The following is a 24,240-nucleotide window of genomic DNA, read 5'->3' as shown; positions in this document are numbered from 1 at the left end:
CTTCTTAGTAATTTTTGGTGCACCTGAAATAGATTTCTTCATACCACTAGGTGCTGCACGTAGACCAGCACCAACACTAGCACTTTTATGTCTATTTACCCATTCCAAACTCCACGGACCAGCTGTAACAGACCGAACTCTACTTGGCGGACAGGAAGAAGTTCGCTTCACCACACGCTTAGCACCACTAGGAAAATGGCGGTTCACAAAAATACTCGAACCTCCACTATTAATAGCGCTGCCTTCAGGTTGATTTGGTTCAGCAGCTACCGCCGAAACACTCTCCACAGAAGGATCCGTACCAGCTCCTGCCCCCACAGATTTGATGGAGGCCGAGGGGACAGCTGGAGACACCGTAACATGTTTTGGCTTCAAAACTGTCGCCGTAACCCCTTCTTGTTCCATTGGAGTCGAATGTACATACTCTTCAGAACCCTCCTTCTTCCATTCCTCTGATAAGTGGTGCAGCAAGTTATCAACATTCCCACCAGCTTCCAAATCATCATGAACCCCATCAAGTCCCATCTCTTCATCAATTTGTGATTCATCATCATCACCCAAGCACGCGTCTTCCCCCAACGAAAATCCCCACTCCTCCATAATTTTAAGGTCAAAGAGTGAGTCATCCACCATAACCTTTGCATCAAATTTAATTATATCCAAAGATGTTGTCGAAATTAAGACACGTGCAAAATCAAAACGTTCTTTATCCGTTGTGAAATCATCCAATCTCAACAGACGGCCACAGTCATAAACACATAATTTAAAAAAATCGATGTTCCAAGCATGCAAAGGTACGCCATAAATCCTTACCCACGCTCCTCTTTCACGAATAACATTATTTTTTTCCAAACAGTTGACGCAGAGAAGAAGTTGTTAAGAAATTCAGCAGCTTCCAGTAAAAGAGTTCTAACATCCGTGTCGTCACTAGTTCTCAAGAAAACCTTGTCAGCACCCATAGGAATGATATTCAAATTTTCAAAACCCGCATCAAAAATACGGCGTTGAATCACTGGAATAGCCTCCCCATTCAAGACCGTAACCACCATACCCTTAGTAGCCCATGAAACATCAAGTTCAGTAGAATAATATTTAGGAACAAAAATCTTCTCCGCATCCACCGACACCACCGCCATATTATCTCTAACAACTTTAGTCACCCCTTCAGTCCCTACCACAGCTTTATCAAACCCTGCTTCCTTATTTTTAACTCCCTCAGAACTGCTCCCTCCACCAACCTTACTAATCTCTCCCTCACCAGCCTTTTTATTTTCTCCCTCAGAATTTTTTACATCCACTTTTCGACTAACTCCCTCTCCTCGCTCCCTATTACCTTCCCTGCTATTACCAAACCGGTCAAAATTCGCTACCTTAGCAACCACCCTCCACTCCCCAAACCACACATTATTTAACGACTTCAATAATTTTTCGACATCTTTTACTTTACTGTATCGCACAAAACCAAAAACACCACCATTGACGTTACGTTTCCTAGCCAAATAAACATCTTCTAGTATACCGCACACCTCAAAACCTTGTCTCAATGATACATATGATATGTTGTGAGGAACATTGGTAAAGTAGAAAGAAACAAAATCTGAATTCACCTTATTCTGCTGTTCACGCTGATAAGGAGTCTGCTGCCTTGAAACTGGACGTCGTACAGCCTAATGGTGTCGCACTTGAGCTGGCTGTGCAACCATTTCTTTCCCGCGGTGTTCAGATGATGGATAACACGGTTCCAGAACGTGAATGTCATCATATGTCAATCTGTAATGGTCCCTGTGTCTGTCCGAATTCACATATTGAACCGTAACCCTACCGTCACAAGAAAGTTCCTGATTTCCAAAATCAAAATCATCCTCTGAAGCATACCGTAACGCGGAAACATCTCGAACCCTAACCCTAGACTGTCCATGGCGACGATCCCTCGAACCTCCATGCCGCTGCTCCTCCCGAAGCCTGTCCCGTTGTCCATCCACCTGTTCCCACGCTTTCCCCTTTCGCTGTCTCGCATCAGTCCATTCTCCCATATACCCCCCCTTTAGTGGCACCCTGCTTGGTCCCCGACCCCCCTGTAGTACCTTACTTCCGGTGAAGGTGAATACCGACGTGATCGTCCTCTATGGAATCGAGGATAACCACCACGCTCCCTCTCTAGACCACGCTCTCGCTCTCTCCCTCTAGACATGTTCTTTTGCCTCCCATTGATTGTTAAAACCACAATTGTTATTTATTTAGGATTTAGGAATGTTTCAACCACATACAGAATTAAAGCACATTATTTGACAAACAATTGATCTCATAGTGTTCACAAATTGGAGCCATATCAAAAATAACGCAAAAATGAATTAATTTTTCATATAGAAAATTGCAACCATTGCATAAATCTACCGACAAATAATTCTCAAGTGTATGGGAGATGAGAGAGATGAAGACTAGATTTGCAAAGATGAAAGCAGGAAGTATCATAATGCATAAAAAAAAACAGATACATATAATAGGAAACATGTGAGGAATTTATTAGAGAAGATTTTATTTGATTTTATCAATTTTTAACACAAACAATGATGTGTAAGATTGACTAATTTTAATTGGTTGACAGTGTAAAATATTTTTACACTGTCAGAGTATTCTAATTAAACTCATACATAAAATATCTGAATTGGCGAGTTAGCTTCAATTTAATGAGAAGAAAGTAGTTGGTTCTGAGTGATTATGATGGACTATATTTGAGATTGCGTTATTTACCAATTGCGAAGCTTGAAAGTATTGTTATATTTCAAATAAATCATATCGCCAAGGGCAAACTTAAAAAAGAACTCACAAAAGAGCTCACTGAAATCCGAAAATGGAGAAATAATGCATATGGAAGAAATTGTCCCACCATTGAGAACAGGAAGATGAAACGCTTAGTTGTCCTAACCTTTTTCGACCCTTGAGATTTATTTTGCAGGTTTTTTTAACGAGGCACCTTACTTTCTGAAAAGTGTTGTCGTCTTCCCTACCTGATTCCAACAAAAATAAAGAAAAAGACAAAGGCCAAAAATACTTGCAGAGTAAAGCATTTTGCTAACCTTTAAAGAGGGCTCTCAACATCGCCATTACGTCAACCCTTAAGTGGGCTCTGAATGTCGCCATTCAGTCAACCCTTAAAGAGGGCTCTGAACGTCGACAATACGTCAACCCTTAAGTGGGCTATGAACGTCGCCATTCCGTCAACCCTTAAAGATGGCTCTAAACGTCAACATTCCGTCAACCTTTAAAGAGGGCTTTGAACGTCGACATTCCGTCAACCCTTAAAGGGCTCTAAACGTCGCCATTACGTCAACCCTCAAGTGGGCTCTGAACGTCGCCATTTCGTCAACCCTTTAAGAGGGCTCTGAACGTCGACTTTACGTCAACCCTAAATGGGCTCTAAACGAGAACAAGTCATCAACCTTAAGAGGACTATGAACGAAATAAGTTGTCAACCCCAAGTGGGCTCTGAACGGGAACATGATGCCAACCTCAAAAGGGCCATAAGCACAAGAAATACCTTATATAAAGGCCCTCCCTAAGAAAGGTCACAAAAAAGAACCTTCTCCAACAAAATGCATGAAGTCACAAAAATGAAGATGCAAAAACTATGAAAGCAAAAGCTATCAAAACAAAGCTACAAAAGCAAAAACAAAAGAACTAAGACCCATAAAGTCAAAAAGACATAACGCCATAGGAAAACTAAGTCCATGAAAAATTAATGCCAAAAAGGTGAACTAAGGTCGGAAATCCAAGATAAATTAAAAGCAAAAGAGGAAACGGATTCGAAACCACAAAGGGCAGCTGATATTATAAGAAAAGGGGAAACATGTTCAAAACCATTAAGCCAAGTCAACATAAATACGACGTCTCAAAATACATATCCCATCAAAAGCTTAAAGAGTACTGAAGGCGCCTTAGAGGGCTCACCACTTAAGTTACATAAAAAATAAAGTTGCAGAGTACTGTAGCGCTACAAAGGGTTCACCCATGCCATACACCAATAAACTCGCCGAATGACATGTAAAAAGCAGATATTGCCCATACTCCAATATCGAAAGAGCAACGTTATAACTAACCACTTCGCCTTATCCAAATACTCGTGCATGGGGGGTTGCGGACTATCGACTTCATAATTAATCACTTCAGCGTGTTCAAAGACTCGTGCTTGGGGGGTACGTAGTGGACTATTAATGTATAATTAAGGGCACAACGACCTCTCTAGAAAGGCTTAGGTGCCCTCCAGAAGGGCTCCTAAAGCCTAGGCGCGTCCCCCCAAGGGCGTCGCCTCAATAGACTTCTAGAAGCTTTTAGAGCACTGTGAAAAGACTTAAGGCCCTGGTTGCTTGGGGCTTAAGTCACGAGAAAACAAGCAAACAGAGGGCTATAAATACACCTCTTGAGAGCATTCTTAAGGAGGACAAAAACAAACTAAACCCTAATTTCTAATATTGTACTCATTGCAATTACAAATTGTTATTATGAAACAAAATGAAACAATTTTTTTTTATTTAAAAGCGTTTAACGATTAAACTTCCACATATTAAGTGTTAAATAATGAAGATACCATGTTCAACCTACACCCCAACTTACTAAATGTCATGTAACTGCCATACTTATCGGACAAATGATTTTTTTATTCTTGTAAAAAAGACAACAAAGGGTGCGTTTGTTTTAGCTTTTAAAAAAATAGATTTTGTGTTAAAAGAATCTAGAGATTAATTTTTAGAGATTTTATAAAAAATCTAAAGTTATTTTTGTTTGCCTACTACCCATAAAAATCCATTAAAAAAAGAGTTTAACACGTACATGTGTTACCTCTTTATTTTTGAAAAAAATAAATTTTGAGAAAAGATAATCCTAATAGCTTTTCAAAATCAAAATAGATTTTTTTGATAAAATGATTTTTCTAAAAATCCTAAACAAACACAAAAATGAAAAAAATGATTTTTAAAAAAAATAGTTTTTTTTTATTTTGAAAAAAAATCCAAAACAAACAAAATCAAAGTCTAAAAGATCCAATTATTCCTTCTACTCATGGAAAAAAGATCCAATTATTCTTCCTACAATTAAGGGTGTAATGGTTCGGTTTGGATTGGTTTTTAGTTAAAAAAATGTCCGAACCGATGAAATCTTCATTGGTTTGGATTGGTTCGGTTTTCACTGTTTTTCAAAAAAGAAACCGAACCAAATTAATCGGTTTGGTTCAGTTTGGATTGGTTCGGTTGATCGGTTTATTTAAAAATACAATTAAAAAAAATCATATTCTCGCAAAATATTTCATAGATCTTTTTATAATTGTATTTCATATTTTGTTTTTTCATGTTCTCTATTTTTCAAACAACTTTTTATAACTAACCTTTCTCTATATTTCATACATATGATCCAAGATTCGTTCATCCATCATTCTTGAAAAACAACTTCATCAAACTCAAATATTTCAATCATTCATGATCCATACATGCATCATTCATCAAAAAACACAAAAATTCCAAAAGAACATTCTAAAATTAAAACATAGTCAAAATAACAAATCCATGCAAACTAAAATTAAAACATCCTAAAATTTAAACATCATGAAATTATAGTCGCCATGAAATTAAATAAAAACATCCAAACTAAATCAATCCAATTCCAAGGTGAATCGTCAACTGATGAGATGTGAAGATGATGAGAGAAAGTGAATGGATTAAAAAGTAGTTTATGTTTAATTTTGGGCTTAACCATAAGTTTGTGTAAGGTATGATAATATTAGTAAAATAAAGAGTGTGGTTATCATCGGATTGGTTTATCGGTTTCACGGATGTCAAAATGAAAAACCATGAACCAAACCAAATTATATCAGTTTCAATTGGTTCGGATCGGTTTCAAACCGAACCAAACAAGTTCGGATATTTTTTCGGTTTGGTTTAGTTTGGACTTTCGATTTCATTAGTTTTATCCGAACCACTTACACCCTACCTACAATCGTTATGAGTTTGGTAGCAAAGATATATACATAAACAGCCAAACGATTCTGCCCCCATGCATTTATTAGGAAGATACTACTTAAAACCTCCTCAAACATAATAATGAGTATAAAATAGTCATTAAAGATACTCTCTTACGTGGATAATAATTAAATGGATAGTAGTCTTGCTTGCTAATCTTACTACTCGTTCCGTTTTGTTATTATGTTGCTAATCTTACTACTCATTGCGTCATGAGTTTGTTTTAAAATGAATATTATCAACAAAATAATTGAGTTCAAATGGTTAACAAACTTATTAAGATAAAACAATTCTTGATCAAGATATATTTATCTTACCGAATTTTAAATTACCATAATCTTTTTCTTTGAGAACTAGAAGGTTAAAAAAAAACCATATCATTTTTTTTCAATGTAGAATGAATTATTTTTTCAACCCTACAATCTAATTAAGTGCTTGTTTGGATGGGCGGTGGAAGCAACTTTCTCGCATCCCAAGGCAATTTTTGCCGTGATTTGGAAAAGCTACAATATGTAGCTTCATTGTAAACGTGGTTCTTGCCGTGCTTTTGGCCTTGACGTGGTAATTGTACCGTATAGCCAAACACACATTAAGATGCGTTTGCATTTATTGTGGTAGAACATGGACCAACAACAATAGTTGATAAAGTTAGTTTAATAAAAAAATATTTTATACTCTCGTTGTTTCTAATTGTAAGATCATTTAGAAAAATAGTTTTGTCCTCAAATATCTTAATTTATTTGTAAAACATATCTTAATTTATTTGTAAAACATTTTTTAGAGGAATTTATTTGTAAAACTTAAACAACTCATTTGGCTTATACGGTATGGCCTTTTTTGTTTTGATTGGTGATTTGTTTTTTCTTTTGACAATTTTTTTATCAATGATTTGGTAGTATATGGTCTTTAATATAACGTGTGGAAACTGGAATGTTCATTGGCATGCCATACTGATATTCCCTTTCATCCCTCTCAAATGACCCATTCCTCATCCTTCAACTAAAACAAATAAAATTCCACAAAAACACAAATTTATATATTCAACACATCCTCAATCGTTAGTTTACAATCAACCATGATTACAATAAAACTTTTCTACTAAAATAAAATATTTAAATTTTAAACTGTCCAATCTTAATCCAACGAAAATAAATACACCAAACACACAGACACATTAAATTTGTCCCCTTAGTTAACCCTTGTCCTAACAAAAATCAAATCTAAAACCATTCCTCATCCACAAACACTGCTACGTGTCACCAAATCATACATATAAGGTGCGCAATACGCATCGCGTGCACTCACTCCCACACACCCTTTTTCAATTTTCCAATATTTTTATTTTATCACTTCAATTTCATTTTCATTACATACCATTCTTCATTCTTCCACATTTCACATTTCTTCAACCTCCCTTCACCATTTTTACTTATCTTAACTCAACTCAGATTCAGCTCTTATCGCTTCGATTCGTTATTTTATTTGTTTCTCGAACACCGAACACGAAACATGGAAAGTTCGTTCGAAGCATGGGAAGAAGTGCAACGACATGGTCAGGATATAGCTGACCGACTTACCCAAGGTTTCACCGAATTGATTCACACACACATAACACCACCGCAATTCGTTTGGCCAAATCCTCCAAAATCGAAGCTGTTTGATCTTGAATTTTCGACGCAGAGTTTTGGGAAGAAGGATTTTGGATTACCTGTTGATGATTATGGTGTTTCGGCGATTTTCGATATCGGTAATCGGATCGGTCAAGCTGGGATGGATTTTGGTGCTAGTTTGAATGGAATGGTTCAGCAGTTTTTTAGGTCGTTGCCGGTGCCGTTTAAGCAGGAGGAGGATGGGGTTAGGGTTGGGGGGAAAGGGAGAGAGAGGAGGGGTTTAGTTGGGGTTGGTTTGAGTGAGGATTTGGGTTTAGGGTTGCTTAGTGAGAGGTTGAAGAATCATGGGTTTTCTGAAAGTGTTAGTGGTAGTGTTGAGGAAGAGATTGGTGGGTTGAATCTTGGTTCTGCTGGTCATTTGGGTAGGAGACAGGTATAAGAAAATTTGGATTTCGTTTTTGGTGTTGTTTTGCATATTATGTATGTAGTTCATGATTATATGATATATGAAACATTGACACAGACACAAACACCGGTGTGACATTAACTGACACGTTGACACTGGCTAATATTTGAAAAAAAAATGAATTAATTGAACGTAATCACATGTGTGGTGTCGGACACGACACTTACACAAACACTGAATTAATTCGAAAGAAAAATTGTATATTGTTTTTGTTGTTGTTTTTAATGTTGTTTATTTGGATTTGGATATTATGTAGTTCATGATTATAATGACATGTATTTATGTGCATCGGTGTGTCTGTCTATGAAGCATTGATACAAAAACCATTGAGACACATTGACATCGGTAAAAATTTGAAAAAATGAATTAATTTAATGTAATCACGTGTGGGTGAACACTGCGACGTTGACACCGGTAAAATTTGAAAAAATGAATTAATTGAACGTAATCACATTCATGCCTTCCATCAGAAGTGTTGGTGTTGCATGTGTGTGTTTGTTTGTTGGTATATTGATGAATTGTTGGATGTGGAAGTGATTTGTAGTAGCTGCTTAACTATTTTATTATGCATAGGAGAACAATTTTTTTGTGAAATGGGGTAGAGTGTTGAAGTAATTGGGTGTTATGGTTTGGTATGAATCGGTGTGTTTGTGTTTATAGAGACAGTTTTCCTTTCTAGAATTTTGTTATCTGCAAAATTTAGTGAACTGTTGGATGGGAAAGTGATTTTTAGTAGCTGCTTAACTATTTTATTATGGATAGAGAATAATTGTCGTGTGAAATGGTGGAGGATGTTGAAGTAATTGGGTGTTATAGTTTGTTATGAATTGGTGTGTTTGTGTTTAGAGACAGTTTATTTCTAGAATTTTGTTTTGTGCAAAGTTTAGTGGATATTTTGATTAGGACATGGTTTTTTGTCTAAACCATGAACTAATGCAATGCATGATTATGTCTTTGTTGAAAAAATTGTGGTGTTAGGAAAGGATTGTTAAAATGCACAATTTTGCACTGTAGTTTTTTTTCTGTGCATTCTGTTTATGATTTCTTTTGGAATTCATGATGTGTAAAGAGAAACTTAAGCATAGTGGTACAGTCGTATAAAAAGCAAGAGCTGAACAAATGTTTTCCTAACATATCAGGCTGTTAAATCTGTAGTGGAAATTTGTGGTATCTCATTGACGAAAAATTTCCCTTGCATATATAAAGTAGAACTCATTTCTAATAATAATCACTTACATTTGCTGGTATAGACCAAATTATTTTGTATTTCACACTGATCATTTTAACATTCAAAAGTACGTCGGTTGTTAGTATTGACTTGCTGTTTGGTTAGAATCTCTACTCTATAATTGATATACTATGTGGAGCATAGACATGTAATTGAATCCCTCGTGGTAGTTGTAGCTCCTAAAATTCCATATATCCTACGATCCTTCAAATTGCAATTTTTAGTTTGGAAATATTTATTACATTCAACATCTATTTTGAAATGCATGCGTGGAAGATGTGGAATCTTTAGTTTGTATTGCTTATCTTGCTATTTCATTTACTAGTTATATTTTGTCATGTTCAGGGAGTTATAAATTTTACGTCAACTTATGATAGTAGAACTCAAGAAGTGGAAGGTTCTATAGCTGCAAGGGGAGATTTGTGGAGAGTAGAGGCATCACGTGGTGGTTCTACATCTGGAAATGAAAATTCCTCTCTTTTCCTGGTCCAGCTTGGACCTCTCCTCTTTATCCGTGATTCAACTCTTCTTTTGCCTGTTCATTTGTCAAAGCAACATTTGCTATGGTATGGCTACGACAGAAAGGTAAACATGAGGTTCAGCTCACTAAAGTGTATTTTGCTATAAAATTTGCAATATATGGGAAAGGGGAAAAAATCACGCCTGTTAAATTTGTTTTTGATCCTATAAAAGCATCCGTGTTAAAGTTTTAACGATCTTTTAATAATTTGCCCTAATATTATTTTTTACTGCATACTTTATCATGTGTTTCTGACAAACTTTCTTTCTTTCTAAACTATTGCGTATAATTTCAAATGATGGCCATATTATTGGGTGTTCATTTTGAACATTATTATACTTTCTGTATTTTTATAAGAAAGAAACCATTTACATTAGTAGTTACAGGCTTTGTTTTTCTGTCAAAATCGTTCTGTCTTGTACTTCCGAAAATAGTTAAAAGTTTTTTTTTTCTTTTCAAAATAGCTCATTTAATCTTCACATTTTTTTAGTATTGTAAAGATGTTGTCAATGAAGCGTCTCCCCCTTATATGTATTAATCTCACGTGGTCATTTTCTGACTGTCAGAACGGAATGCATTCTCTTTGTCCAGCAGTGTGGTCAAAACACCGACGGTGGCTGTTGATGTCCATGCTTTGCTTGAATCCCGTAGCTTGTGTAAGTTGATATGAACTGTTATGTTTTTTTTTTTTGTTGAATTTTTTGCACAGTGCCATGACGATGTTTATGATATAGTTTTCCGACGTAATTGCTTATGTTTGCTCTTAAATACGATTTTATTTAATTTTTTTATCCAATTATAATGAAGGACTATTTATGTTACTCTTTATCCAATACATAATGTTGAAATTATCATTATTGTCTTTCATTGCTACTTCCTCCATCCATTATCCTAAGATTCATTTGCCTAATGTACAGTTGTTAAGAAAGGTAGTTAATTTGGTTCATAACAATACAATTAGCTATAATATTTATTAGTTTTTCAAATTTTCCCTTTATTACTGGTCTCATATCCTATTCCTGTGTCTGGTTCTGGATGTTGTTTTGTTGAGCATCTAATGTAATATTTTATTTTTCATTTTTCCTTTTCACGTTTAATTGGAACAAGCTTAATTCCTCAACAAGCTTTTACTTGAGGAGGGAGTGTTAGAGTATCTAGAATACTAATATTTTGTAGATTCTCAATAAGCTTAATCCTCGTCAGGAATGACTTTCATATTTTGTTTCCTTGTCTTTTAGAGTTGAAGGTTAATGTTAGTATCAATAATAGTTTTTTTTTTTTTTTTGAGGTAATAGTTGGTGCCTTGAATTTTATTCAACATAAATACATCATTGCACACCGTATATAAATAAAAATATTCTATTATTATAAAAATATTCTCTCGCTGCCTCCTCTTAATAAGTTAACCCTTATTTATGCATGAAATACTGAATCCAATATTTTGATAAGCCTGTATGAATTACAATTTGTATACGTTTCTTATCGTTGTCTTCCTTTGCTCTCTCTTTGGATGCAGTCATTTGTGGATCTTCAATTTCCAAATGGGCAACTAACCTATGTATCTGGTGAGGGTTTAAGTACGAGTGCTTTCCTTCCTATTTGTGGAGGTCTTCTTCAAGCCCAGGGTCAATATCCCGGTGAAATGAGATTCAGCTATTCCTGCAAGGTTAGATAGAATCCAAGTTAACGAAGGAGATAATGAAAATGATGTTCAAAATTTACAATAAGTTAGGGTTTAGTGGTTTTGAACCGATTTCCTTATGCATTGGAACTGATATCTTCTACTTCTTTTTTCTTAGAACAAATGGGGAACGAGAATCACACCAATGATACAATGGCCTGATAAATCGTTTTCCTTTGGTGTTTGTCAAGCGCTAGCTTGGAAGAGGTCTGGTCTCCTTGTGAGGCCAACTGTTCAATTCAGGTAAAATTTACAATTCTTTTACAGGATCTGTTGACACCAAGTGTCAAACATAGCATAATGTTGTTTCTAATAATTGTGTTAGATGATGGGATTTTTAGCAAATAAACAGTTGAATCATGTTAATATTATATCGATAACCATATTTTAGATAATTTCGTCATTTGTAGCCATGTAATTTAATAGTACACATTTACTTATATTTTAAATGTCATATAAAACACCATAATAAGTTGATTTGATAAGGTATTGAATTATTTCAGAATTTTATATATTTGTTCTTTTAGCTATATTTTTGTAATTTAGCTGTCATCAATGTCTCCGATCTTTTCGATGTAACTTCATTTCGCACACTTTGATCATTATGATGTTCTATACAATGTCAGTGTGTGCCCTACATTTGGTGGAAGCAATCCAGGGTTGAGGGCTGAACTCATTCATTCAATCGAAGAGCAACTTAATCTAATTTGTGGATGTGCCATGACAACCTATCCTTCCGCGTTTGCTTCAGTATCTGTAAGTTTTTTTACCAATCTTAACTTGTGCTTGACTTATGGAAAACTTAAGTTTGCTTCACTAAAGATCGTTGGGGTATAGAAAAAGCGTAGATTGTAGGATCGTAACAAGGATCCTAAGATCCCACCTAATAGACAAAATTATAAAATAAACTAAGAAAAATAACCTTTTGTGGGGTAAAATGAGGAACTTTGGAATTGCTATAATTTGCAGAGTGAGAGATGAGAAGTGTAAAGGAATGATAGAAATTTATAGAAAAAGTAAAAGAAGAGAGGGAATTGATTGAAATTCCCAATTCTGAGAAATTTCCATTTGGAGCGGTTCTGATAAATTCTCACAATTTCCCAAAACCTAAATTGATTCAATTGAGAGAGCGGGGGTCGAATTCTGTCCAGAATCGGGCAAAATGGTTAGCTGAGGAGCCGGGTCGAAACAAGTCGGGTCAACCGGGTCACACATCCTATGCAGATGCGAAACGGAGCGCCAATCTCGCGATTTTGCACTCTTCCACTCTGGCTGCTTGCTCCGCCCTCTTCTCTGATCTTGGGCCCGATCCAACTTGGTGGACTCACTGTGACGCGCAAGATTGTACAATCTCACGATCTATAGCGTGATCTTGACAACACTGGTTAAAACATTTGTTGTTCATTAAATATAGAATTACGATTATTAGTTTATGAATGCGAAATGCCTTTTATCATTATGTGGGGTTAGTTATGTTACATGGACTAAACATGCCTTAATATATTTTGTCATGCACCATATATATAAATAACGTCCTGATATTTGGTCATTGACCATCTATAAAGATATACCATTTAATTTTATATTTCTCTTGATAGTCGAACCTATAGTTTTCTTTGGTCTCCTTTTCCTCTTTGAAAGAAAAAAATTAGTTTGCATTTAATTTGCTAGAAGTTATAATTTTGTCATATTTTCGGTGGAAATATATGAAATACTATTTTAGTTTATGTTGCTGGATTGAGACAAGCTGAAGATCCTTTTAACTTTAAATATTGATAGCACTACATAAGCTAAGCTATTAGTGTATCTGGCTGGTACTTTCCTTACGTATAAACTTATGTATCTGCTAATTGCTATTAATGTTTTTATGAAGGCACTAATATGTCAAATGCAATAGATTTGACTTTCTATGCGTAATATTTGTACTACTAAGGAATGTAGGAAGTCAATTCTTTTGTATATAACATACTAGTGGCTTAATGATAGAGACCCGAGTGAGGGTTGATGAGGAAAGTTATAATTTAATAAAGAGCAGGTAAGGATGTATGGTAAATAAAGAGTGGGGGTAGGCTGCTTAGTTGGCAGGTTTGTTATGCCTTAGTAATATAAAATGTGAGATGAGTGAATTGTGAGGGTTATGCAAAAATATTGGAGTGAACCTTTATGGTTAGGGAGAGACCGTTTTCTCCTTCTCTGAGGACTGAGGAGCATGGCTTTGGAGTAGATTTGGATTCTTTCCCTTCTATTTTTTTTTTGTTTCTTCATCAATTAAATACGTTCCATTTTCCGTTGTTTGAATTTGATCTATATTTCTCTACGTAATTTCTGATTTTGAATTTCGGGTTCTCATCACTTAAAAACAACCTTAAAAAAAGAGGTTGATAAGTGTCCGAACACTTGGGGAACCCTTTCTTAAAAGCTAGCTATGAAGGGTAAGAATCGGGTCATATAAATACTCCACTGAGCCATACTAGAGAGACTTGGGCTCTCCACAATGCCCAAATCCCTATCATAGCACTGTCTGTGAGTATCGAGTGTTTCCACTTGTCAACACTTTACTCTTACTCGGCTTTTTCGGCCAATTCATTTGTAGGCAGCTCTTTCTGAGTCGCCAATAACCAACTCTGATACCATTTGATATGCTTGAGGAATTCTTCCTTAACCGATACCATTTGATATGTATTCAAGTGCTTGAGGAATTCTTCCTTAAAAACCAGCTATTATTACAGGGGAAGAACCTGACAACACCGAGCATTTTATACTACTTGGTGTGGGACTTGGCCAAAAAAAACCATAAATTCCTATTAGAAGCAAAAAAGCCATGCAACGTGAATATATATGTATGTGTAATTAGTTGCATACCATGTATTTTCTTATTCAGTTTCATACTATTGGGATTCACAAAATATGCTGTGACATGAATATTAATCTGTGACATGAATATTAATCTGCATTGATTATTGAATGCTTGAATACCATTATTAAGCTTTTTTTCCCACAAGTTCATTATGAAGCAAGAGTGCTTATCATCCATGACGCTGTAAATGATTTCTTGGGTCACTTTTATGGTGTGTGCAGATTGGTAGGTCAAAATGGAATGGAAATGTTGGGAAGTCAGGTCTTGTTCTGAGAGTTGATACTCCCCTCTGCAGCGTTGGACGTCCTTCTTTCTCCGTTCAGATAAACAGTGGCATTGAATTTTGATGATACCCTTCAAATTCGTGACACCATCTTTTCTATATTTTTTCAATGAGAAGTGTACATAGGTTTGGTTTGGTTCGGTTCGGTTCATCCACAACATTATACTCCTAACACCAAAAGCTTGCGGTGTTTATGTGAATAGAAAAATCTAGTCAGATTGGTACATATTTTTGCCATTTTTTTTATGGTTTGGCTCAATTTATGATATGTTGGAGCTCAGTATACTTACTATATTGAATTTCATAATTGTTTTGCAAGCTTAACATCTCTATCTTTTTCATTAGTATTAGCATTCGTGTTGTAAAGATTATTAGTGAAGGATCTTGCCTTTGCGAGAGAGAGAGCTTTGGTTCAATTTCTCAAGCAATTTTATTTCAGCAATGAAAGGGAAGAATTAGTCATGGATTTTGTTTTAGTTTTTGTTTTGTGAGGGTCTTGTAACTTCTGACATTTAGCTTAATTTTTTTTTAAGATATCCCAAAATATGAATTTAGAGGTAAATATAATTGGAAAAGTTAAGATGGTACCGTTGAGTGTATCTCTCTCTCTCAAAAATGAATCACCTTGATAATTCGTAGATTTCTTTAGCCACGCCCCTTAGAAATCTGGTTACACCAAATTGTGTATCAATTTGACTGTGATGATTTTCAATTACTAATTAAGACCGTAGTTTTCTAGCTCAAAATATAATAATTATTCCTAACTGATAGGTTCAGAGAACTTTATGAAGAATAATAACCTACTTCATAATATCATAAAAAAATGTGCAATTAATTGAAAACTATCAAATTTTACAAAGACGAAGTACTTTAAACTAGCAATCAAATCCAATTGATTTCACTGAAAAACGATATCTCTAGCTCCTAATCCTATTACATCCATTTTAATCCATCTATGTCCGATTCTTTTTAGCAGAAAAATATTTCAAATTCTCTCTTTCGACCATAATCCACTATATGACATAAATTTTATCAATTAACCCAAAATCCAAAACCGCGAGGGATAAAACCATTTTCCCCAAATTAAACTATAACAATAATATTATCATTCAAATAAAACTCATACAGAATAGTAAGGGTAACCTTTGTTGCATAATTCCTCGTCCTATCATGTTATCTCAAAATGGTAATCTCTATAGTAGATAATATAAACTCAAAATATGCATTCCTACGTATAACAGTATCAAATAATGTAGGATTATCGCAATATACATGCACGCAAACATTAACATTCTCTAGCGCAGCCTAAGAGAGGTTTTGAATGAGATTCTATGTTACTTTTGGATTTTCAGAAGTAGATGATGAACTAAATTTTAGCTTGATGTCAAGAATGCCATGAATAGGTAACCACAAATCCCTAATTTCCTTTAAGTCCTTATGTTTTAAATTCTTTATTTATTCTTCTCCACCATCTTTGGTATCCCTTGAACCAATTTTTGAGAAATTTCTCATCCATTTCTTTCTTTTATGCAAGAATAAAAAAGGGGAACGATTTTGTTTCTTTTCTTCCTTTCAGCTTGTTATTAGATGAAATATGAGATAAGGTGTGGTGAGGGGCACACTGACATTTGAGAGGAGTGTGATGGTGGTGTGGTTCACTCACAATAGAAGAGTGGCTTGCATGTATTAGTAAAGAATGAGGGTTTTGATTTGGTCGAGTGTGGCCAAAGATAGAAAAGTGTGAGAGATAGAGTGACGTGTGAGGGATTCTTTAAAATAATGCGAATTAGTAAAGAATGAAAGTTTTGATTTGGTCAAGTGTGGCCGAAGATTGAAAAGTGTGAGAGATAAAGTGAGGTGTGAGGGGTTCTTTAAAATTATGCAAGGAGTTCTCTAAAGGATGAAGTAGGAAGTTCTAAGTTTATTTCCTATTTTCTATTTCATTTCAATTCACTTTTCTTCACTAATTTTAAAAACACTTCCAGAAAATTTTCACTCAATTATTAGATTTCAAAAACACCAAAGCTAACTAAAATATATCATTTATATTCTTGTCTAATTTATTATTTAGTAAATTATATTGCTAAAACTCTAAATACATTTTTTTACTAATATAATTACATATATATTCTCATTAAACATAACACATACATTTTATTTTAAAAATAGTAATAATATTATCAAGAGTTGAAATAACGATTTTGGAATAGTAAATTGGAGTGTTACATCCAAGAGGAAATATTGCTTGATCTAACTTTATCCTTATAAGATATTAATAACTTTATCCTGTATCAGCATAATATTGCTTGATCTAACTTTTAATTATCTCCACCTATTTTTTTCTTTGGTCAACCAGCCATGCTTGATCGTTTTCCTTTGCAAGCAAAATATCTAGGAAATAAGTTCCTAAAAATCAACATTTGTACAACATTACAAAACCATTTAATTAATTGATTTACAATTTGATACAAAATGATAAAAATTAGCAACATGCTCTTAATATTACTACAATATATTCTCTATATATTTATATTAGAATGTGCATGCTATAATATAATTAGACAACTCTATATTTATTTTCACACAATACATGACATATTGACATATATACCATTGACAATAGGAAGAGCAACAAGGCTATCTGAAAAATCGTTGAGAACAAAATGCACATGAAGTTTATTTTAAAACCTTGTTCAACAATAATCAATGAATGTATTTGTTAGTGTTTGCGTGTTTACCCACCACTACTATAAGGATCTGTTGGGCCATTTGAGAAAATGATGTTGCTACCAAATTTTCAATGAACCAATTTGATATTTAGACATTAGTTTCAATGATGAAATTAATTTTCTATTGTTAATCTCATCTAAATATTGAAATTAAAACCTAAATGTTATAGAAGTATGTACACCTCCATAGTACGAGGTGATCTAGTGAGGGTGAGGTGTGACGCCAAAATCGCACACTGTTCAACCAATCTAGTGAAGAACTCCATATGCCCATGATCATCACAATCTCACTACATTTTTGAATGTATAAAAAATTCACCATATTTTTAGTTCAACAAAATATGTCCACAAAATAATATGAAAACCCCCCTCCAATTATTATTTATTTTATCTTATATAATGACTATAATTTAAATTTGGGGGAATTAGTCACTTTAGTCCCTGAATGGGGAACGATTCGTCAATTTAGTCCCTGAATGCAGATAAATTGCAAAATAGTCCCTGAATGTAGACTTTGTTAGTCAATTTAGTCCCTGAATGCAGACTCCGTTAGTCAATTTAGTCCCTGAATGTAGACTTCGTTAGTCACTTTAGTCCCTGAAATTGACCATGCAGGGACTGTTTTGCATATTATCTGCATTCAGGGACTAAATTGACGAATCGTTCCCCATTCAGGGACTAAAGTGACTAATTCCCCTTTAAATTTGATTACCTACCATCCCCAATCGTCAAATGTCTCTGGATCAATGTCAATATATTTACTTGGATTAACATGACATGTGTTGTTTCCATTGAAAGCGACAACCCCTCCATATATCCTACAGAGGATATATATCATTTCCAAAGGAGGCTCAGTCAATGCCCTCACATATATCTAAAGTTGTGGGGTGCATCATATTGAGTTGTCGAGGGATACATGCACCATGTTACTCTCTCAACTCATCAGACTATTCGAAGGGACTGCATTAAATTGCAGTTTGAATAAGTTTAACTTTGCACTTAAATCCTATTTCAAACAAAACAAGGCAGTAAATAAATGGAAACGATATTTTTACTAGCAAGTGTGAAATTTTTAGCTTAGAATAGAAAGACCATTTGTCTGAGATACTACTTGGTCAATTTCAGACCAAGAATCTAGTATTAAAACGTAGCATGTGTCTCACTAGCTTCATGCATACTAATTAATTAATTTATCCTCAATCCATCTTAATTAATTTAGGTTATGAGTAAAAGAACTAATCAAATACCTCAATCCATCTTAATTAATTTAGGCTATCGATAAAAGAACTAATTAAATAATACGAAAGACAAAAATATAAAATTACGGTGAATTGCTTTTAAAGGATTAAATATTTTAAAAAAGTAAATAAAATAATTTTTGCATTAAATTTATTTTACTATATAAAATAATATTGCATAATTTCAATTGTGCCCTCATTGACGTACGCTCGCACGCGCGCACACACGTTCAAGTAATATAATTAAAATAAAACTAATACAAAGTAGGATAACTTTTGTTACAAACCTTCATCCCTACATATTATCTCAACAAAGATTCTTTGTAACAAGTAACACAAACATATAATTTAGGATTATCACAATGCCCGTGAATAAAAATTATTAACATTCAATGCACACTAAAACAATACTTCTCGAATGCATCATAATTGATAATCAACGTTAAAACTTATAGAACGATGATAACATCGTGTTTAAAAAAAAAAAAGAGAAACACAAAATAGAACTAAAAGAAAGCATAATATAAACAGAGCTTGTTTGTTTAAGCTTAGAAGTAATTGATTTTAAGTTCATACAGATGCAACTAATTTTCTAAAACTTTTATATAAAGCAGAAACTTTCTCTGGTATGCTTAAAATTATAAAGGTATGTTTTAAAAGGTTTCAAGGAGATTTGTAATTACAAGTTTAAAATTTTAAAAATATAATTTAAATATAACATGAGTAAGAAGAAAAATTGAAAAAGCAGAAAAACGATGGTAAAAAAGTGAAGAAAAACATAAACATAATTTAAAAAACTAACTTCCAGCGTATGATCCCCCAACCACAATCACCGGGGACTTTTGTGCGTGTAGTGTATCCTTCAAATGTAGCAGAAATGCTGCGTAATCAGCAAGGGCTTGTGCTGAGATGAAATAGCCCAAAGAGCTTATGTTGTATGCGTCAAAGGGCACTGACTTCCCGTAGTACTAGTGCTAACAAGAAAATTAAAAGTTTTATCAGAATTGTAAAACTAATTTGATTTAGATCAATGAGTATCAAAAGAAATAGTTTTCTATTTGGTACCTCAATGTACACTAGTAGAGCTTTAAAAGAAGTGGCATTATCCGTCATAAAACCAAGCGAATTAACAATGTCATCTTCTCCACCCAAATAAGCAAATATTGGGGCACTAGAATTAGCACCACCCCAATACTTGAAATTTACAAAATATCTCTGTTTAAAGGTTTTGTAGCTTTCTGGTAGATAGTTGAAGTGGTCTAAAGTCTGTTCATAAAAATATGTATGCAGGTCTTCATTTAAATTGAAGGTTTTAGTGTTTTGGTACTTAGTAGTTTTCCATTCTGAAAATGAACTCAACCGTAGAAGTGTCAGGGAGTTGGTGGCGGTAAAAAATGTATAGAAAATGAAAAGAGATAAATTTGTTCATTGCTGAAGGGGTTGATTTGTTCATTGCTGGTGAGGTGGGGTGAAGGAGAGTGTGAAGGTAACAATAACGTTAATTATAAGGGTGGGCTGAAGGAGTATATGATGCAGCACATGGGTTCTTCTTTAATTAAAAGGTATATGAAAAAATAACTTTAATTATAAGGTAAGAGAATATTAGATGAGGAACAGTTAACAAGGGAAAAAGGAAAAGAGTAGATTGTGACGTCATTAATGTACGCTCGCACGCACACGCACACATTCAAGTATTATCATTCAAATAAAACTAACACAAAGTAGGGTAACTTTTGGCACACACCCTCATCCCCATATACTATCTCAACTAAAATTCGTAATAATTAACACAAGCATATAATATTCAGATTCATTCCTAACATTAGTCACAACGATGCAATTAATTTTCTATTGATAAATGTAATATTAATATTGAAACCTAAACATTATAGAAGTAAGTACTTGACCTCCGTAGTAAGAGGTGACCCAGTGAGGGCGAGGTTGGACACCAAAATCTTTCTCACACTGTTCAGCATAGCTCGTGAAGTTGAAAGGTTGAGGTTGAAGCAAGGAAGGATTTCCCGTAGCACCGGTGCTAACAAGAAAATTAAATGTTTTATCAGAATCGTAAAACTAATTTGATTTAGTTCAATGAGTGTCAAAAGAAATAGTTTTCTATTTAGTACCTCAATGTACACTAGTAGAGCTTTAAAAGAATTAGCATTATCCGTCATAAAACCAACCGAATTAACAATGTCACTTTCTCCACCCAAATAAGCAAATATTGGGGCACTAGAATTAGCACCACCCCAAAACTTGAAATTTACAAAATATCTATGTTTAAAGGTTTTGTAGCTTTCTGATAGATAGTTGAAGTGGTCTAAAGTCTGTTCATAGAAATATGTCTGCAGGTGTTCATTTAAATTGAAGGTTTTAGTGTTTTGGTACTTAGTAGTTTTCCATTCTGAAAATGAACTCAACCGTGGAAGTGTCATGGAGTTGGTGGTGCTAACAGAGAAACATAGGAAGAAAATGCATAGAAGATGAAAAGAGATAAATTTGTTCATTGCTGGTGGGGTGGGGTGAAGGAGTGTGAAGGTATAAGAGAAACAATAACTTTAATTATAAGGGTGGGCTGAATGAGTATATGAAGCAGCGCATGTGTTTCCTACTGCTTAGTATATGAAACAATAAGTTTTATTATAGGTAAGATATTAGATGAGGAACAATTAATTAGGAAAAATGGAAAAGAGTAAATCAGGAGGGAAAAGGCAAGACTCCCTCTTATTTGGAAAACTGATAATTTGGTATCAATTGTGGATTAGAATGACAATTACTATTGTGATTTTGGATTGGACGATTTCTTACATATTAAGAATTATAGGTTCAGGTTTGAATCAAGATAATATAGGTTCAAATCAGGAGATTTAATAAAGTTATTATGTGTAAACTAAGTGTTTAGCGGGATGAAGGTGTGCTTATGTGTTTGCTTAATGATTTAGTTAAACGATTACATATTTCTAAAAAAAAGTAATATAAAATAATTTTATGCTTATTTTATTATATAAAATAATATTGCATAATTTCAATAGTGACGGAACTGACGTGCGTGCGTGCTCGCACGCGCACACATTCAAGTATTATCATTCAAATAAAACTAATACAAATCAGGGTAACTTTTGTCACAAACCTTCATCCCCACATACTATCTCAACTAAAATTCTCCGTAATAATTAACACAAACATATAATATTCAGATTCATACTTAACATTCAACATGATGAAATAATTTAGGATTATCACAACACATATGCCTATAAATCATTAACATTCAACACACACTAAAATAATATTACTCGATTGCACCATAAACGAAAATCAACGTTAAAAATTATAGAACAATGATAACATCATAATTTTAACAAAAATAAGAGAAACACAAAATAGAAAAATAAAACTAAAAGACAGCATAGTATAAAATTTAAATGTAAAAGGAGTAAAAATAAAAAAGCTGAAATCGAAGCTAAACAAATGAAGAAAAAGAGAATTAAAATATTACATATTTTAAAAATAGAATTAAAAAAGTTAAACACTAAATTGTTTAAGAAATTAACCAGGAGTTATGATTGAATATCATTTTATAAAATCATATGAAATTTAGCTTCCTATACGGAACGAAAGAATTTAAAATATGAGAGTTTCAGATACTAACTTCCAGCTTATGATTTTCCCTCAAAAAAAAAAAAAAACTTCCAGCTTATGATCCTCCAATCTCATTGACTAGGAACTTTTGCGCATGTAATGTATCATTTTTTTTTTGGTAGTGGACGGGGTTTGAATCCCAGACCTTGCATATTTTATGCATTGTTCCAACCAACTGAGTTAAGCTCACGAGGACCATGTAATGTATCATTTAAATGTATCCTATAGGTTACTAGTTTTATTTTATTATATATAAAATAATATTGCATAATTTCAATAGTGCCGTCATTGAAGTACGCTCGCACGCATGTGCAAGTACTATCATTTAAATAAAACTAATAGAAAGTAGGGTAACTTTTGTCACAAACCATCATCCCCACATAATATCTCAACTAAAATTCTTTGTAATAGTTAACACAAACATATAATATTCAGATCCATTCCTAACATTCAATAGTATCATATAATTTAGGATTATCACAATACATGTGCATACAAATCACTAACATTCTATGCATACTAAAATAATATTTCTCGAATGCATCATAATTGAAAATCAACGTTATAAATTATAGAACAATAATAACATCTTAATTTTAACAAAAATAAGAGACACAAAATCAGTGGCGGAGCCAGACAAAAAAGTTTGGGGTGGCCGTCATCAACATAAACTAAAATATATAAATCATATTGCATACAACACATTTAAGTCGTAATAAACTAAAAATCGATTATTCAAAATTTAAATTACATAATATATAAAGTTTATCATTAAATACTTAAAGTGACACTTTACGCTTTTCGAGTGACTTGAAATCATCAATAATTGACTCGCACCCCTCTTTTTTTTATGTGTTATATAGTAATATAATTATAATGAGCTGGATCATAACAATTCAATATGGGCTTCTCTTATTATTTTATGAAGCCCAAGTTTGCATGAAACCCTAGAATTATTTTACAAAACACACAAGCATTTGACAGCCGTATGTTAATAACAACAACTCTCAGTTTATTTTTTTTTGTTTTGTTGAGAAAAACAACAACTCTCAGTTGGCAGCAACTTCTTTCATATCAATGGTTGATTGTTACTTTTCCTTCTGTCTTGATCTATTTCTTCCTTCTTCACATATGTTTCTTGTTCAAGATCTATTTTCTTTCACTGTGATTCAGATCTGCTAATTAAAACTACATCTCTGCTAATTTCCAGTGTATAAAAAATTTTATTTTTTTTAAAGATGGGGTGGCGGTGGCTCCCCCTTGCCACCCCCCAGTTCCGCCCCTGCACAAAATAGAAAAATAGAACCAAAAGAAGGCATAATATAAAATTTAATTGTAAAAGGAGTAAAAATAAAAAGCAGAAATATATTGCTAAAAAAATGAAAAAAAAAGAATCAAAATATTATATAACTTAAAAATAGAATTAAAAAAAGTTAAACTTATATTTTTTTTTTAAATTAACAAGAAGTTAAGATTGAATATCATTTTATAAAAATCATATGAAAGCTAGCATCCTATACGAAATGAAATAATTTAAAACAAGAGAGTTTTAGATACTAAATTCCCACATATGATCCTTTAGTCTCATTCATTGGAGACTTTTGCGTATGTATTGTATCCTTACAATGTATCAGAACTATCGGATAATCTGCATGGGTTTGCACCAAGTTGAAGTAGCCCAAAGTGATTATGTTTTTGTATGTGTCCCTTTGAGTCATAGGACACTGATTCCCAGTAATACAAATGTAACATCCCAATTCTTAACATTTAAAGTAGTATCTCATTAAGAGTATTAAGTGAAATTAAAAGTGTTAATAATTTAAAAATAGATAAAATTAGTTAATATTACACAAATGATCCACTACAAGAAATGTTGCATTTTGCCAAGGGCAGAAGCCCTGGCAAAATGCTAAAAGCCTTGGCAATTGGACGTTTGCCAGGAGTTTTGCCAGGAGCAGAATCACCAGCAAATCTGCTC

The 24,240-nt window shown here is 33.7% G+C and overlaps 1 protein-coding gene and 1 pseudogene across 1 annotated transcript; one reads left to right on the top strand and one right to left on the bottom strand.

Moving 5' to 3' along the window:
• The first annotated feature begins 7,356 nt into the window (after positions 1 to 7,356).
• On the top strand, positions 7,357 to 15,115 carry LOC146949489 (epstein-barr nuclear antigen). The gene is made up of 7 exons (XM_085745451.1): positions 7,357 to 8,051; positions 9,658 to 9,897; positions 10,399 to 10,488; positions 11,349 to 11,498; positions 11,632 to 11,756; positions 12,140 to 12,269; positions 14,592 to 15,115. The coding sequence occupies exons 1-7, from the start codon at positions 7,518 to 7,520 to the stop codon at positions 14,715 to 14,717; spliced, it is 1,395 nt and encodes a 464-aa protein (XP_085601577.1). The 5' UTR covers positions 7,357 to 7,517; the 3' UTR covers positions 14,718 to 15,115.
• Positions 15,116 to 16,934: 1,819 nt separating this feature from the next.
• Positions 16,935 to 21,127, bottom strand: LOC146949488 (uncharacterized; annotated as a pseudogene).
• Between the last annotated feature and the right edge of the window lie 3,113 nt (positions 21,128 to 24,240).

This window comes from Medicago sativa, chromosome 2 (assembly GCF_051527215.1).
Source record: "Medicago sativa cultivar Bolivia chromosome 2, Bolivia_mono, whole genome shotgun sequence".
Taxonomy (NCBI): Eukaryota; Viridiplantae; Streptophyta; class Magnoliopsida; order Fabales; family Fabaceae; genus Medicago; species Medicago sativa.
Note: the sequence above shows the minus strand (reverse complement) of the source record. Positions and strands in the feature narration are given on the sequence as shown.